Source organism: Scyliorhinus torazame, chromosome 10 (assembly GCF_047496885.1).
Source record: "Scyliorhinus torazame isolate Kashiwa2021f chromosome 10, sScyTor2.1, whole genome shotgun sequence".
In the NCBI taxonomy this organism is placed as follows: Eukaryota; Metazoa; Chordata; class Chondrichthyes; order Carcharhiniformes; family Scyliorhinidae; genus Scyliorhinus; species Scyliorhinus torazame.
The window spans coordinates 251,154,286-251,172,817 of record NC_092716.1 but is presented as its reverse complement, the minus strand read 5'-3'; the positions used below and the strand labels follow the sequence as shown (position 1 = coordinate 251,172,817).

The window sequence follows — 18,532 nt, the reverse complement described above, 5'->3', positions numbered from 1 at the left end:
TCTCCGGGGGGGGGGGGGCGGGGCGGGGTGCTGTCCTGTCCCCCACTGGGTGGGGGTCTCAGAGAGTGGGGGGGGGGGCTCCAGCCTCCCCCCCACCTCCCAGGATGGGTGTGAGGTTCAAGCGCCTCTTCCAGGACTGATGGACAAGTTGCTCTTTTGTTTTCCACCGTGCTGGGGTGGCCACACCCTGGGGGTGGACGGAATGAGGAGGCTGGAGGAGGTGACCGCTGTTTCCCTGTCCCACTCCTCTGCAGCTGGCTAACTTTCTCCCCCTCCAGCTGCCTTGTGCACACAGGAGGAACTGGTGTGGGTGGGCTGCGGGCTGCGTGTGGGTGTGGCCGGGGGGGGGGGGGGAGGGGGTGAAACTCCTCCATGTCTGTTTCACCCCGCGAGTTTCACCTCTTCCCCCTCCCTCCCTGCCTACCTCCTGAGATTATGGACGTTGAACTCAGCGAGCTGCAGGGCAACAAGAAGATGGATTATAGGTCCAGCTCCAAGCCGGACCTCGGATCAGCCAGCAGTGGGGTCTCCAACCCCACCTTCCACACTGAATTTCAGCCTCACTCCCCATCGCTGTCGGTCCCAGCAGGTGAGTGAGTGAGAATTTGGGCTCACGCTGTTTGTTGTGGGAGTTTGACGGGGGAAAGCCGAGTTTGTGTGGGGCTGAGCCTCTTTAATCTGCTGCCTGCTGATCAGAGTGACTTTAACTCATTCAACCCGGAGCAGGGAGTGAAACGCTGCTGTCTCTCTGCCTCTACTGCATGGAAGTTACTCCAAAACACCCTGCGGTAAAACATCCCACTAACAGCCTATTTGTTCACATGTTCGACAACACTGCAAAGACTCGCATTCAAAGCATTGTCTTGCATCTTTGATGTTGTCTTTTCTATATGTTTCTGGAACCTACCTCTTCATTCACCTGAGGAAGGAGCAGTGCTCCGAAAGCTAGTGATTTGAAACACACCTGTTGGACTTTAACCTGGTGTTGTAAGATTTCCTACTCTACAACACTGTCACCAAAACTAATGCAGAATCTTAGTTTATCAATGGAAAGCATTGCTTGGAGTTTACTTGGATTGTACACACTGCTGAAGTGGGGTGGATTACTGGAGCTATACAAAACAATGCTTCCTCGTTCTTCTGTAAACGATATCCACTTGGTCCTGATCTTTGCATCATGGGCAGAGTAGCAGAAAGGTTTTATTGCAGTCCACAGCCCAGAATGAATAATCTTGAGGTATGGGTTCCAATCTGGGATCCATTGAATTGAATACATCTGAAATGTTTTTTTGTAAAAGTTGCGATCAGTATTGGTGATCCCCGTGACTACCCTATATATCAGCGTACTTAAACTTTTTTCCCGGGGACCCATTTTTACTAACCGGCCAACCTTCGGGACCCACGCCGGCCGATCTGCGCGACCCACCATTTTCTCTTACCTTGTTTGCTGCTGACAAAAATGGAGGAAATGGTTTTGGGTCCCTTTGGCCCTCGTGCACGCTCCTCCAATGGAACCTATTGGATAAAGGTGAAGCCTTCCGGTGTCGGAAAATATGGAGTCTCCATCTGTCCAAAGTTCTGCATTTTTTCCCTGAAAACATTTATCAAATACAACCCCCCCCGAACTTGTAAAAAAAATAAAAATAAAATGAATAAAATAAATGAATAAAACCCCCCCGAACTTGTAAAACAAAAAGCTGCGACCGTTTAAAAAAAAAGCGACCACACTGCACATGCGCGCCCCATCATTGGCGCACATGCGCATAGTTTTGCGTATACGCGCCGATGATCTGGCACGCATGCGCCATGCGGCCGCATTTTTTTTACATGTTTGCGGCCATTTTGAAGGCCGCTCGTAGCCGGCGTTATTAACAGACAGCTGCTGCGGCCGTTGCGCGCAGATTTGCGTGATTGGGATGCCACGACGGACGGCTCCGCGACCCTCCCGACACCCGCCCACGACCCACCCGCAGGTCGCGCCCCTGAGTTTGACAATGCCTGCTATAGATGGTTCACTTACGTTCTCCGGGGAAGGAAATCTGTCCTCAACCCAGTCTGGCCGACATCTGACTTCAGACCTGTGGAGATGTTTTTGTTTTAAATTTAGAGTGCCCAATTCATTTTTTCCAATTAAGGGGCAATTTAGCGTGGCCAATCCACCTACCCTGCACATGTTTGGGTTGTGGGGGCGAAACCCACGCAAACACGGGAAGAATGTGCAAACTCCACACGGACAGTGACCCAGAGCCGGGATTGAACCTGGGACCTCGGCGCCGTGAGGCAACAGGGCTAACCCACTGCGCCACCGTGCTGCCCTGCAGAGATGTGACTGCCCTCTGAAATGGCCTAGCAAACCACCCATATAAAATTGCCACAAAGTTTCCAATATGAATGAAACCGGGTCGAGCACCTGGTATTGGCGGAAGCATTCAGCACAAAAGGGCCCCTCCCTAATCACACACCATCCTGACATCAAAATATATCGTCACTGCTTTACAGTGGCTGGGTTTAAAACCTGGAGCTCCCTCCCCAGCAGCACTGTGGGTGTACCTACACCACGTGGCCAGCATGGTTCAAGAAGGCAGCTCACCACCACCTTCGCAAGGGGAGGAGTTGGCATAGCGGTAATGTCTCTGGACTAGTAACATGATACTGATACAGTAACAGGTACCCAGGATAAATGTTCTAAAGACACAGGTTCGAATCCAACCAAGGAAGATGGTGGAATTTGAAATCACTTAAAATATGGAATTAAAAGTCCAATGATTAGCCTGAAACCATTTGTTGTAAAAAAAAACGATTGTTGTAAAAGGCTGGCCTACATGTGACTCCAGACCCACACCCATGTGGTTGACTCTTAAAAGGCCTAGCAAGTCACTCAGTTGTATCAAAGCACTAATGCCCAGTGGCAGCAGTGTGTACCCTCCACAAGATGCATTTTAGCAACTCACCACGGCTCCTTAGATAGCACCTTCCAAATCCATGACCTCTAGGGCGGCAGGGTGGCATAGTGGCTAGCACTGCTGCTTCACAGCTCCAGGGTCCCGGGTTCAATTCCAGCCTCGGGTGAGTGTGTGGAGTTTGCACTTTCCCCCGTGACTGCGTGGGTTTCCTCCGGGTGCTCCGGTTTCCTCCCACAGTCCAAAGATGTGCAGGTTAGGTGGATTGGCCGTGATAAATTGCCCCTCGCTGGGTCCAGATCCTCGCTCTCCCTCCCTAACAGCACCTTGGGTGTACCTCCCCCACAGGGACTGGAGCGTTTCAAGGAAGCAGCTGACCTGCACCTTCTCAAGCGCAATTACAGATGGGCTACAAATGCTGGCCGAGCCAGCAATGCCCATATCCCATGAAGCAATTTAAAAAATTGTATTTTCAAGAGAATATACACAACACCATCGCCGAGCTTGGAATTTGCAAGTGGCTATGGCACAAATTCCTCAAAAAAAGGACGATGTAAACCTGGATAAAAATCAACATGGAAATATGTGATATTATTGATTCACTCAATGGAAACCAAGAGGTGGAGGAGCCAGCAGATAAGGAGCAATCAGGCAGCCTGACAACTGTATAACTGAGGTGGGTGGACCTGGCCTGTAACGAAAATACCATGGTGTGGATTTTGCAGTGATAATGATGGTAAAACTATCAGTGACTGCCATCATTATGAGTATCACCCTGGCACAGTGGTTCGCACTGCTGCCTCATAGCGCCAGGGACCAGGGCTCCTGGGTGTCTGTGTGGAGTTTGTACTTTCTTCCCGTGTCTGCGTGGGTTTCCTCCGGGTGCTCTGGTTTCCTCCCACAGTCCAAAGATGTGCAGTTTAGGTGGATTGGCCGTGATAAATTGCCCCTTAGTGTCCAAAGCTGTGCAGGTTAACTGGGGTTACGGGAATAGGGCAGGCAATTGGGCCTAAGTGGGGTGCTCTTTTGGAAGGTCGCTGCCGACCCGATGAGCCAAATAGCCTCCTGCACAGTAGGTATTCTATGGGATTCCAACTCTGAAACCGACAGCAACAATCACTGCTCCCAGTGATTTTGTTTCAGAATGTGTATTATTATAAATTTGTCCTGAAAAGTTGATTTATCTTTAAATTAGATTGTATATTAATCCAGCCACAATATTGCAGAAAAAGATATAAATTTTTTGTGTATGTTTGTGAATTGTCCAAATGAGTGCAAGATGAAAAGTTTTGACAAACATTTCTCTTCTTTCAGCAATACTCAAGTCCTGTACTAATCATAATAATTGATTTTGCTGCCTGACAATTTAAATCAAAAGTGAGACAATTCAAGTACCTCCAATTCGGAAGGAGCTGAAGAGGATATCTGTTGTCAGAAACTAATGCCCACTCCCAGGGTACACATGCCCATTGCAGGGTTACTATTGGCATGAAGCATTTTTTCCCTTTGCATCAATGTTAAACTTGCGGCGGAAAGCTGCAGATGAAGTGAAACTTTGCTCTGTACTCACCGTAGGGGTGGACTAACTAAATAGGAATTTGGGAGATTTCCCAAGCGTCCCCTGTGAATGGTTTCCCAGTGTTCTATTAACAGTGCTCTTTTATTTCCTCGAGAAACCCTTGCCTTTAAGTCAGCATGTCACCTCAGAGTTTAGGTTCAGTACAGGCCGGACAGACAAATAGGCATAAACCTAATTTCAACTTTAAGTGTTTGAGAGCAGGGATTGTTCCCTCGCCGCAGCCACTGTCTTCAATATTTACATCTTGGATTGACAGTTCTGCTCATTCAGATATCTCAGATTTGACCAATTTCAACCTAGTTGGAGCCAATACAGTATGAATACTTCTGCTGGGCAGGAACCTGGCTTGCTGGCTGCAGTTTACACGTACCTGTGGATTAACATCATGTCTATATGAAGAGCTTAAATCTTCATTCACTTGCTTCCATAGAAAGATAGAAATTATTAACAATTAGGTGTTGGATTGCAGTTTCATCCACATTTTTCCATGTGGCGAAACTTCGGCACTGCCTTTGATGTGGAAACCGTGGCAACTCAACAAACTAACTTAGTTCTGAGATACCAAATCTGCTCACAGCAATGTTGGAGGGAGCATTGAATTCTACTTGGCAGAAAAGCTATTGGGTTCTAATGAATGTATCTGGTTTCTAAAGATGAGGAGGGAGGTGATGTTTGTGGATTTGAATCAGCATTTAGTATATGCTCTGCTGTTGTATTCATTTCTGTGCTGTGACAAAATTGAGTGAAGTTGTATCAATGTTTTCTATATGGCTATGGGTGAGTGTGATAGATATGATGAATTTAGTGTACAGAGATTAATGTCCGTCTCGATGCTTTCGCCTCCTTTTGCGCTACTTTTGGGGGAGGTGTTGGCAAGAATAGACATCAACTTGGCAATTCTGCATTAGCGAGATGATGGGAAGAGGGTGGATTTCAACCCCTCATAAATATTACTTGGGTAAACGTCGACTTCCTGCTTTCTGACCAATAATGTAGTCCTCGAAGCTTGACTGGTATGGGAGTATATACAGTAGCCAAGGGGAGCAGGTATTCCTCAGGCTGGAGTGCAAGGTGTATTCCCGGCTTAGGTCACTGTCTGTACAAAGTCTGCATGTTCTCCCCGTGTCTGCATAGGTTTCCTCCGGGTGCTCCGGTTTCCTCCCACAAGTCCCGAAAGACGTGCTTGTTAGGTGAATTGGACATTCTGAATTCTCCCTCAGTGCACCCAAACTTCATTGCAGTGTTAACGTAAGCCTACTTGTGAAAATACCAAAATTATTATTGTTTTGGGAAGTTCTGAGGTGATGAAAGCTACTGGATATAGAATCATAGAATTTACTGTGCAGAAGGAGGCCATTCGGCCCATCGAGTCTGCACTGGCCTTTACAAAGAGCACCCCTGAAGCCCACGTTTCTACCCTATCCCTGTAATCCAGTCACCCTCACTTAACAATTTTTGGGCACTAGGGGCAATTTAGCATGGCCAATCCACCTAACCTGCACAACTTGTAGACACGTTTGTTCTTCGGTTTCTTCATTTAGTCCTTTTCCTTGCATGTCTCACTTACACTTCATTTTTTCACTTGATTCTTTCCTTTTTCATTTCTTTTCTTTCCATTATCTTGCGTTCCTGAATGATTTTGTGTGGGGCTGATTTACTAACTTGGAACCTGCGGCGCACAGGGAGACAATCATTCTTCCAGGTCTGTAAGACTCTGGACTCACATTATCCTTCCCCATTTCAAATGTTTATCTGTTCTCCGTCCCAAAAAAAATCATGCAATGCTTTTGGCCTTGAATAATCCTTGGCATGCTCCAATAATTCTCTCTGTGTTAAAGTATTTCACCTCACCTCATTTTTCTGGGCTTTAGATAACGTGACCCTTTCAATGTAGAGACCCCAGTCAAGTTGAAAACAAATATAATATGATGGCCTTGCCACCCAGTTCTAACTTTTGGAAATGCATGTCGGAAAATGAGATATATTTTATAACTAGATATATTTGAACACTATAAAAAAATTCTGAATTGTTCTTTTGTTCTCCAAAGTCTTGCAAAGTTCAAGGAAAACTCCACTATTATTAAACAGTGTTTAAGTCCAAGGTTCCCATGTGCTTGATAACAGCATACAATTTGTGCTGATATTTTCAAAACAATATTTAAAATCTGTGTTATAAAATAGTTGACTGCCCCATTGCTTTGCAGCAAGAGATAACGGGAAGACAGGAGGAGTACACTTGCTTTCTCAAAATCTCTGAAGATATATGGTTAAAGCATGAGACAGGTCATCCTGAGGGTGTGGAATTAAACCGTGTGCATAAATAAACCTAGAAGACACAAGTGCAATATTAGGTCAAAATTCTTGAGAGCTGTGTTTCACCCACCCTGTGCACCAGTGAAGTACATGCAGATCTTTCCCTGAATCCAAAGAAAGAATTATTCGATCTATTTCTGGAGGGTAAATCAGCATTGCCCATGCTGAAAAGGATCTGTAAATGCTCACTTGAAAGATTAAGTCAAACCAAAAATAGATGTGGGCGGCACGGTAGCACAGTGGTTAGCACTGCTTATTCACAGCGCCAGGTTCGATTCCCGGCTTGGGCCACTGTCTGTGCGGGGTCTGCACGTTCTCCCCGTGTCTGCGTGGGTTTCCTCCAGGTGCTCCGGTTTCCTCCCACAAGTCCCGAAAGACGTGCTGTTAGGTGAATTGGACATTCTGAATTCTCCCTCAGTGTACCCGAACAGGCGCCGGAATGTGGCGGCTCGGGGCTTTTCACAGTAACTTCATTGCAGTGTGAATGTGAGCCTACTTGTGACAATAAAGATTATTGTTATAATTATTATATTTTTCTTGGCAGCTCAAAATAAAAGTCACCAATTCCCTTTTCCTGCAAAAACATTCTGGGTGGAATTCTCCAGCGGCGGGATAGTTTTTTCCCACTGGTAGCGCATCCCCGCCCACGTGTTTCCCGGCGGCTAGGGGTGGCTTCAATGGGAAATCCCATTGACAAGCGCCGGGAAGGGAGAATCCCACCGCCAGCGAACGGTGCGCCATCGAGTAACATGAGACTGAGGGACCGGAGTATCCTGCCTGGAATTCTTTACACATAGTAGTGAATCCCATTGAAGACATGCAATATGATGTTCCTGTATATTAGTTGCCCTTGTTCTTCTTGGTATTGGATTTGCGACTTTGTGATGATCAAAAAGAAGCCTTGAGTTGCTGCAGAGCATCCTGGAGATAGCGCACATTGCTGCCCATAGTACACCAGTGGTGGAGGGAGTGAATGCTTAGGCTCATAGATAAAACGCCAGTCGAGCAGACAGCACAACTGTTGTTGCATGTTTTTGACTGAGCTTAGTAACCGAGAGAAATATCAGTAAAATGCTTTGTGTAATAGCCGGACAAATACATTTTGCTGAACTTCACTCCCTACGAATAAATGATATGAGGGCCTTAATCTTTGTACATGATTGTATCAGAGATTGGAGGGACACCCACCCACTAGTAGTGCTGGAGTGGGAACCTCATGCATTCATTGTACCAAGTTTGTGAATTTAAATACTGTACCCCTACCCTTTGCGAAACGGAATCCTGAAAGGATATAGTTTGACGTGTCCTAAATTGCTGCTAATGGGCAGAGTTAGCTGATCTCAGATGCATGTTGAAACCGTATGATGTACAGCCAGCTGACATTTAGTATTTGTGTTGCCTTCTGTGCCTCGTACTTTATTGGTGATAATCAAACTCACGGGCGGGATTCTCCTTTCTGGATATACCGGCGTCAACCACTCCGGCGTCAACAGCCCCTGAAAATGCGGAATTCTCTGCGGAGGGGTTGGCGCCGCTCCAGCCAGTGCCAAAGGGCCGGCGCAAGTTCGCGCATGCGTGGAACGGCTGGCGTGATTCCGCGCATGTGCAGTCCGGCCGATGTATTTTTGCGCATGCGCGGGGGTTCTCTTCCCTGCGCTGGCCCCCGGGTAAAATGGCGGAGCCCTACAGGGGCCTGGCGCGGAAGAAAATTCCCGTTACGGAACAAGCCCGCCCGCAGATCGGTGGGCCCCGACCGCGGGCCAGGCCACCGTGGGCCCCCCCCCCCCGGGGTTGGAACCCCCCGCGCCTCCCCGAGGACCGCCCCCGCATACTCGCCTGCCAGGTCCCGCCGGTGCGTGAGTTGAGTGATGCCCATCAGGGCCCGGAGAATCGCCGGGGGGCCGCTGTCAACGGCCCCCGGCCAGCGTGGCAGGAATCCCGGAGAATACGGCAGCCGGTGTCGGGGCGGCCGGACGGGATTCGTACCTGCCCCCACGGATTCTCCGATCCGGCGGGGGGTTGGAGAATCCCGGCCCAGATCTCTGTGCTCGTATGTTCAGAGCTTCAGTCAGCGAACAGTTAAGTTGCAATTTTAGGAAAGTTTTGCGGGTGTGGGATCCCTCCAACGTTAAAGTTATTTTGAAAGATGGCCTATCTTAACCTGGGTTTTGCACGTGTGGTGACCTGTTCATGGTCATCTCACACCATTGGCCTTGCTGGACAAAGACAACAGGCTTCAAGTTGCACATCTGCATGTAAGTAGATGCAAGACTGCCATTGCTTTGTCTTGATCTGAAAGTAACAGTGCAGTTAATATATTGATGCTGTCGGTTATATTGGCTGAAGTGACCTGATACTGCAGTCAACTCTTTTCCAAAGAGCAGAAGATTAGGTAGTGCATGATGTTCTCCAATTTTTGAAAAGTAATGAATGAAAGACGAGGGCTTTGCTGAATCAAACCAGTTAAGACCCCCGAGAAGTAATTTTGAGATAAAGGGCAGGGGAATTCTCCCCAGTGTCCCGGCTAATATTAACCCTTCGATCAACATCAGCAAAATAGATTATCCGATCATTGTCATATTTCTGTTTGTGAGTCTTTACTGTGTGTAACGTGGTGTTATATTTGCTACAGGTGCTACACTTGAAAATATGGCTGCAAAGTGATGTCCTGAGATTATCAAGATGCCACAATTTGTTCTCCCTTTGAAACTGGGTCAGCAGTCACAGTTCGAACTTTGCAGCCTGCTGGGGTAGGATATTTTTGGGCCTAAGTAGGGACAGGTTCAACTGAAAACTGACACTTCAGACGGACAGGTTTTAAGAGGCTGACGGAAAGCAAAAGGCTGTGCAAACCCCACCGTCGACACCGTGTGGCGGGGGGCGGGGGGGGGGGGGTGCGTGTTTACCATCGACCAGAAACTGAACTGGACCAGCCATATAAATACTGTGGCTGCAAGAGCAGGTCGGAGTTTGGGAATCCTGCAGTGAGTAACTCGCCTCCTGACTCCCGAGAGCCTGCCCACCATCTACAAGGCACAAGTGAGGAGTGTAATGGAATATTCTCAACTTGCTTGGATGAGTGCAGCTCCAACAATAGTCGTGGGCAGCACAGTAGCACAAGTGATTAGCACTGTGGCTTCACAGCGCCAGGGTCCCAGGTTCGATTCCCTGCTGGGTCACTGTCTGTGCGGAGTCTGCACGCTCTCCCCGTGTCTGCGAGGGTTTCCTCCGGGTGCTCCGGTTTCCTCCCACCATCCAAAGACGTGCAGGTTAGGTGGATTGGCCATGATAAATTGCCCTTAGTGACCAAGAAAGGTCAGGAGGTGTTATTGGGTTACGGGGATAGGGTGGAGGTGAGGGCTTAAGTGGGGCGGTGCAGACTTGATGGGCCAAATGGCCTCCTTCTGCACTGTATGTTCCATGTTCTAAGAAGCTCAACACCATCCAGAATAAAGCATCTGGCTTGATTGGCACCCATCCTTCACCTTAAACATTCATTCCCTCCACCACTAATACATAGTGGCAGCTGGATGTATTATCTACAAGATGCACTGTAGTAACTCACCAAGCTTCCTCCAGCAGACAGTGCTTCTACGACCCAGAAGGTCAAGGGCAGCAGATACCGGGGAACCCCACAACCTGCAAGTTCCCTCACAAGTCACTCACCATCCTGATTTGGAAATATATCGCCGTTCCTTCACTGTTGTTGGGTCAAAATCCTGGAGTACCCTCCCTAACAGCACTGTGGGTGTACCTACACCTCAGGGCCTGCAGGGGATCAAGAATATGGCTTGCCATTCCCTTCTCCAGGGCAATTAAAAATGGGCAATAAATTCTGGCCTATACAGCAACACCCACATCCCATGAACGAATACATTTTTAAAGACGCACCTGGGGCGAAATTCTCCTACCCGCCCCGCCACATTTCTGCGTCGACCGGCCGGCGGGAGTCTCCGTAACACCGGCCGGTCAATGGGGTTTCCCATTGTGGGGCAGCCCCACGCCGTCGGGAAACCCCCTGGTGCCGGCAAAACGGAGACTCCCGCCGGCGGAGAATGACGCCCCTGGTTCGACACGATGCAGAGGTATTGTCGAGCTCAGCAAGCTTGCCTCTCGAAGAGGAAGCAGTGTCATGGAGAGCACAGCCAGCTGGAGTGATGCTGGAGCTCAAGACCTGAGCCCCTTTGAGAAATGAGCCCTTGAGCTTACCAGCGAGGAGCAGGACCACATCTGTGCGGAGTTCAAGGTGGGGGCAAACGACACAAGTGGGAACCCTAAACATATCCAGCAATGGCTCAAGCCTGACGTGAGTGACCTTTCTCCTATTGGTGTTTCCCTGTCCTGACATCTCCCTTCTATCGCTGGTCAATCAGCAGACCAGCCCAGACCATTGTCGTGACCCCTGGACAGCACACACCTGAGCACTCCGAGGCAGACATCTCGGAGGTGAACATTGAAGAGGAGTCGCACCATGATGTGCCCCTGGGTACAGTCGCGGGAGCTGCAAAGACAGTGTTGTATCAGGAAGGGCCACCTCACACTGCAAGACTGACCGGAAGAGTTCCACCACCTTCCATCCGAGGAGATGGTGCCATCACTCCGACACAACAAGGCCAACACTGCGAGGGTGGCGTCCGCAGTGGAGACCTTGCCGCGGGGCGTGCGCCCCATGGCGGGTGATGGTTCAGCTCATGACCTCCATGGCTGAGGGTATGAGCTCCATGGTGCAGGGCTGCAATTGCACGGTGCAGGCACGAGTGGGAATCCACGAGTGTCAGCGCCAGAGAATGGTGGGGCTACTGGAGCTCACTCCAGCTGCTCCCCTATGCCATGGAGGAGTCCAGGGCCCCCATGCACCTGGAAGGAAGTGGACCTGGTTCCTAGGTGATGCCTGCCAAAGTCATCTTTTACAACAGGATGTTGAAGTCAACAGGCTGCCCATTCTCAGCTGTGGACCATGGGCGTACACCTCGATGTATCAGGAGAGTGCTTCCTCCCTCTGCACTGAGAGAATTCACCCACCTCCCACATTGATGAAGCAGTAATACCGCACTAACCCTGTCCCATAGAGGAGCTGATCCTGTCACAAACCCCCAAGCAGCCCACAGCCCCCCACCCAGGGAAGGAGCGCCACCCCCGCCCCTCCCCAGACTCCACCTCCCAGAGCATCGCTCAGGCCCCGCACACCTGCAAACAATCTTGAGCAATTGTGATGTGATTGGCTGAAAGCTTGCGAGAGCCTGTCTAGCTCGTCAATAGGTCAAGGTACACACTGGGACCTCTGACCTCAGAGGAGGCAATAGCAGCTGAGATGTATCATTCAGTCTCTAGCCCGCCCCGTTCAGGGGCAGGTCGTGCTCTTCTCAATCAGACATTCACAGAGGATAAGAGGAAAATCGCTCTGTCCTCATTGCAATTCAGCATCATTCTCCTGCTGCTCAGGCAATATTGGTTTCACGCCCTGCCCATGAATGGCGCGACCATCCTGATGACTGCCCTCTGGCAGGACACAGGTGAAAAGATGTCAGACCCCATGGGGGTAGAGGTCTTGCCACCCAAGCCCCATAGTCCCTAAAACAAGCGACAATGAGGCTCTGCACCCCATGCAGACCCTGTCCATCGCCCAAGGTATTTCCTGTGCTCCCTCCACAGGTTGCCCCTCGCCGCCCTCTGACCTCCTCCTCATCCAAGTAGATGTCTTGCTCCTCCTTGTCCTGCTCATCCATCTGCCCTCCCCGTTGCCAGGTTATGCAGAGCGCAGCAGGCCAATATGATGTGGGACGTCCTCTGGAGCCTGAACTGGACGGTTTCCCCCCCCAAGTGGTCCGAGCATCGGAACATCACCTTGAGCAGGCCGATCTCCTGATCAGCCAGCGCAGGTGGAGATGTATGAGTCTCAGTGTGCTGAGTCTCACTGGTGTTTGGGGCCTCCACACTCGCATCACCAGCCACCTCCTGTGTGGATACACTTTGTCCTGAAGAGCCCTCCATCCAGTCGTGGCCTCCCTCAAAAATGGCTGGTATCTGTGAGCGTGCCAAGATTTGTGTGTTAAAAAGTTCATTCCCGGTATGTGGGCGTCGCTGGCAGGTCCAACATTTATTGGCCATCGCTAATTACCCTTACACTGAGTGGCTTGCTAGGCCACTTCAGAGGGGCAATTAAGAGTCAGCCACATTGCTGTGGGTCTGAAGTCACATGTAGGCTGATTTCCTTCCCTATAGGACATTAATGAACCAGATGGGCTTTTGCGACAATCGACAATGGCTTCAAGGTCATCATTCGATTTTTTAAATTCAACTTCACCCACAGCCATGGTGAGATTCGAACCCAGGTCCCCAGAGGATTGCTGTTGGTCTCTGGATTACTAAATCAGTCACAATACCACAATACCACCGCCTCCCAGACACATGACCTGGGACAAAGAAAGAGTGCAATTCCTTGCGGGTGATAAGAATGCTGACAGTGTTGACAATATTTTTGATTTACCAGACAGTTGCCTAAAATGATGGAGGGCGGGATTCGCCGACCCCCGCCGGGTCGGAGAATCGCCGGGGGGGTGCCGTGAATCCCGCCCCGCCGGCCGCCGTATTTTCCAGCACTGAAAATTCGGCGGGGGCGGGAGTCGCGCCGCGCCGGTCGGCGGGACCCCCCCCCCGGCGATTCTCTGGCCCACGATGGGCCGAAGACCCACTGCTGTCATGTCAGTCCCGCCGACGTGAATCAAACCACCTACCTTATCGGCGGGACTCGCAGCGCGGGCGGGCTCCGGGGTTCTGGGGGGGTGGCACGGGCGGACCTGTGCCGTGGGGGCACTCTTTTCCTTCCACCCCGGCCACAGCCTCCGCGATGGCCAATGCGTCAGAGACACCCCCGCCTGCGCCTGCACGGGGATGACGTCAGCAGCCGCTGATGCTTCTGCGCATGCGCGGACTTCCGCCGACCGGTGAAGTCCTTTCGGCCTCGACTGGTGTGGCGCCAAAGGCCTTTCCCGCCGGCCGGCGGCGCGCCAACTACTCCGGCGCAGGGCTAGCCCCTCAAGGTGAGGGCTTGGCCCCTAAAGGTGCAGAGAAATCAGCAGCTTTGGGGCAGGCCGACACCGGAGTGGTTCATGCCACTCCATCCCGCCGGGACCCCCCGCCCCGCTGGGTAGGGGAGAATCCCGCCCGGGGATTGAAATTGAGCCTTGTGTCATTCTCCACACAAAGCAGGCAAGTTCCATCCACCTGATGCCCACTATTACAACAAAGAACAAAGAAAGGTACAGCACAGGAACAGGCCCTTCAACCCTCCAAGCCTGTGCCGACCATGCTGCCCGTCTAAACTTATATCTTCTGCACTTCCTGGGTCCGTATCCCTCTATTCCCATCCTATTCATATATATGTCAAGATGCCCCTCAAACGTCACAATTGTCCCTGCTTCCACCACCTCCTCCAGCAGCGAGTTCCAGGTACCCACTACCCTCTGTGTAAAAAAACTTGCCTCGTACATCTCCTCTAAACCTTGCCCCTCGCACCTTAAACCTATGCCCCCTAGTAATTGACCCCTCTACCCTGGGAAAAAGCCTCTGACTATCCACTCTGTCCATGCCCCTCATAATTTTGTAGACCACTATTAGGTCGCCGCTCAACCTCCGTCGTTCCAGTGAGAACAAACCAAGTTTATTCAACCGCTTCTCATAGCTAATGCCCTCCATACCAGGCAACATCCTGGTAAATCTCTTCTGCACCCTCTCTGAAGCCTCCACATCCTTCTGGTAGTGTGGCGACCAGAATTGAACACTATACTCCAAGTGTGGCCTAACTAAGGTACAGCTGCAACATGACTTGCCAATTTTTATACTCAATTCCCCGGCCAATGAAGGCACGCATGCTGTATGCCTTCTTGACTGTCTTCTCCACCTGTGTTGCCCCTTTCAGAGACCTGTGGACCTGTACACCAAGATCTCTCTGACTGTCAATACTCTTGAGGGTTCTACCATTCACTGTATATTCCCCACCTGTATTCGACCTGCCAAAATGCATTACCTCACATTTGTCCGGATTAAACTCCATCTGTCATCTCGCCACCCAAGTTTCCAAACGATCTAAATCCTGCTGCATCCTCGGACAGCCCTCATCGCTATCCGCAATTCCACCAACATTTGTGTCGTCTGCAAGCTTACCAATCATGTATTTGTCAAGATGCCCTTAAACGTCACTATCGTCCCTGCTTCATCCTCACGACCCAGCTGTCCAGCCCACTGAGCTAAACTGGCCCCCACAAAGATACAGGCCATCCCACCCACCTTATACGCATCCCTTTAAAATGGAAAAAATTGACAACATCAAGCAGAGAGCAACATGATCAATAGTGAGCCAAGTCCAGGATAACAACTCAGATGCAGGGCAGTCCTCAGGATAAAGACCTCGTCACTGGCACGTGAAGAAACCAAAAGTCAAGGATCAGGATCAAAGAGCACTCCGAAGGATCTCTCAAGCATTCCAATCATCGAAGCATGAGACATAATTAATTCCACCATATCATCTTGCCAGAACTTGGGTCGTCACCAACCTAGGCTCCGGCCGGGGGGATGGGGAGAGTTACTTGGAGGGATGACAGTGAATAGGCAATGGCAAACCATCAAGAAGTGCATGGAGGAACTGCAACAACTGTTTGTTCCTGTCTGGCACATAAGCAAAATGGGTAAGAGGGCCAACCCATGGCTTACAAAGACAATTGGAGATAGTATCCGATCCAAGGAAGAGGCAAACAGATTGACCAAGAAAAATAATAGGTCTGAGGATTGGATGCATTTTAGAATTCCACAAAAAAAGACCGAGTAATTGATTAAGAAGGGGAAAATACAGTACGAAATAAGTTTACACTAAGGGTTTCTGTAGGTACGTGAAGAGAAAAAGATTGGTGAAGACAAATGTAGGTCCCCAACGACAGAAAGGGGGAATGTATAATAGGGGACAAAGAAATGGCTGAGAAACTGAATACATTCTTTTGTATTCTGTCTTCACAAGAGGACACAAATCGTTTAGCAGAAATGTTGGAGAATGAAAGATTTAGTGAGAGGGAAGAATTGAGGGAGATCAATATTAGTAGAGAAATGGTGCTGGGAAATTGATGGGACTGAAGGCTGACAAATCCCCAAGACCTGATAATCTACATCCCGGAGTACTTAAGGAAGTGGCTCTAGAAATAATGGATGCATTGGTAGTCATCTTCCAGGATTCTATAGACTCTGGAGCAGTCCCTGCAGATTGTAGGGTAGCTAATGTCGCTCCAATATTCAAAAAGGGAGGTGGAGAGACAACGGGGAATTATAGACCAGTAAGCCTAATGTCGGTGGTGGGGAAATTCACGAATCCATTATCAAGGACTTTATAGCAGAGCATTTAGAAAACAGTGGCAAGATCAGACAGAGTTGGCATGGATTTATTAAGTGGAAATTATGGTTGGCAAATCTATTGGAATTCTTTGAAAATGTAACTCGTAGAATTGACAAGGGGGAGCCAGTCGATGTGGTATATTTGGATTATCAGAAAGTGTTTAACGGCAGCACAGTGGCGCAGTGGTTAGCATTGCTGCCTCACGGCGCTGAGGTCCCAGGTTCGACCCCGGCCCTGGGTCACTGTCCGTGTGGAGTTTGCACATTCTCCCCGTGTTTGCATGGGTTTCACCCCCACAACCCAAAGATGTGCAGGGTAGGTGGATTGGCCATGCTAAATTGCCCCTTAATTGGAAAAAATGAATTGGGTACTCCAAAATTTCACAAAAAACAGTGTTTAACAAAGTCCCTCAGAAGAGATTATCGGGCAAGATTAAAGCGCATGGGATTGGGGGACGTGTATTGAGATGGATAGAAAACTGGGTGACAGAAATGAAACAAAGAGTGGGAACTAACGGGTCCTTTTCAAATTGGCAGGCAGTGACTAGTGGGGTGCCACAGGGATTGGTGCTGGGACCCCTGCTATTCACAATATATATTAATGATTTGGATGAGGGTTCAAAATGTAACATCTCAAAGTTTGCAGATGATTCCAAGTTGGGTGGGAGGGTAAATTGTGATGAGGATGCAGAGATCCTTCAGCATAATATGCACAGGTTGGGTGAGTGGGCAAATCAATGGCATATACAGTATAATGCAGTATAATCTGGATAAATGTGAGATTCACTTTGGAAGCAAAAACAAGAAAGCAGATTACTATCTGAATTGCTGCAAATTGGGAGAGGAGAGTGTGCCGTGGGACCTGGGTGTCCTTGTGCACCAATTGCTGAAGGTAAGCATGCAGGTGCAGCAGACGGTAAAGAAGGCAAATGGTTTTTTTGGCTTTCATTGCAAGAGGTTTCGAGTACAGGAGCAGGGATGTGTTGTTGCAATTATACAGGGCCTTGGTGAGGCCACACCTGGAATATTGTGTGCAGTTTTGGTCTCCTTTTCTGAGGAAGGATGTTCTTGGTCTCGAGGGTCTGCAGAAAAGGTTTACCAGGCTGATTCCGGGGATGGCGGGACTGACGTATGAGGAGAGATTGACTAGGTTAGGATTGTATTCGCTGGAGTTCAGCCGAATGAGGGTGGAATCTCATAGAGACTTCTAAAATTCTATTGGGACTAGTAGGGAGGATGTTCCCAATGGTGGGCGTGTCCAGAACCAGGGGTCACAGTCTGAGGATTCGGGGTAGACCATTTAAGACAGAGATGAGGAGACATTTCTTCACCCAAAGAGTGGTGAGCCTGTGGAATTCATTACCACAGGAAGTAGTTGAGGCTAAGACATTGAATATATTCAAGAGGCAGCTAGATATGGCACTTGGGGCGAATGAGATCAAGCGTTATGGGGAGAAGGCAGGATTAGGCTAATGAGCGGACGATGAATCGTGATCGTGATGAATGACGGAGAGGCTTGAAGGGCCGAATGGCTTCCACCTGCTCCTATCTTCTATGTTTGTATGAATGCCCCAGATGATTTTAACATGAGAGTTTCCAAGGTCCACTCGCTCAAACACGTTTTCAGATCTTCTCTTGCAATAACACTCGGACGCCACGTCATGTTTTTCAAGGACTCTTTTGAATCGAGTTTCTGCTCCTCTTCTGCCAGCGAGTCGACTCCTGGATGTTGCACCTACTGATTTTGAATTCTTTTGTCGCCACAAACTCTGATATCCAGCCAATATTATCTTCCCAATTGCTTTAAAATTAGTTTTTCAGACTGTCGTAAGACATTCCAAACCTTAGGATTACTTTAGAACATTTTAGGATTACTTTAGAAACCTTTAGAAACTTAGCTTCTCACCTGCCGATTCTTTCTCAGCTGCGTCTGTGCTGCCCATGAATATTATCCTGTTCAATTTTTGGTTTCGAGAACCAACCATCCTTTAATTCCTCTGGAGCTTCCTTTCTTGCACTTTACTGCTTCGAGCAGAGCTATGACAGGTGCCTTCTCACTCTTTCCCTGTCTCCAACTGCTGTTGGAAGAGCTGTGGGAGATGTTCTCTCTCCAATGGTCTATCTGCACTAACTGCCCTGACTTCCAGTTAAACTAAAGAAAAAAACGAAAATTTTGTTTCCCCTTACAAAGGCCTCTAGTTGCCACGCAACCATATTTACTCTTCAGGCGTAGCTCCCTCTATCACAGTTGGAACTTAACCAACCGCCATACATGCCTTTGTCCAACATGAATCTAACTATCAGTCCCTTCCAGGCACAGAAACATTAAATTAAATTGACCGAAAACGATACCTTGGGCTGG

The 18,532-nt window shown here is 49.2% G+C and overlaps 1 protein-coding gene across 1 annotated transcript in view; it reads left to right on the top strand.

Annotated features, from left to right (window-relative positions):
• Positions 1–400: 400 nt before the first annotated feature.
• The window catches only part of ano3 (anoctamin 3), a 661,351-nt gene continuing 643,219 nt past the window's right edge, over positions 401–18,532 (top strand). Inside the window, exon 1 of the mRNA XM_072466663.1 lies at positions 401–589. Coding sequence (XP_072322764.1) covers positions 436–589 — 154 coding nt within the window. The 5' untranslated portion in view covers positions 401–435. The remainder of the gene's footprint in view (positions 590–18,532) is intronic.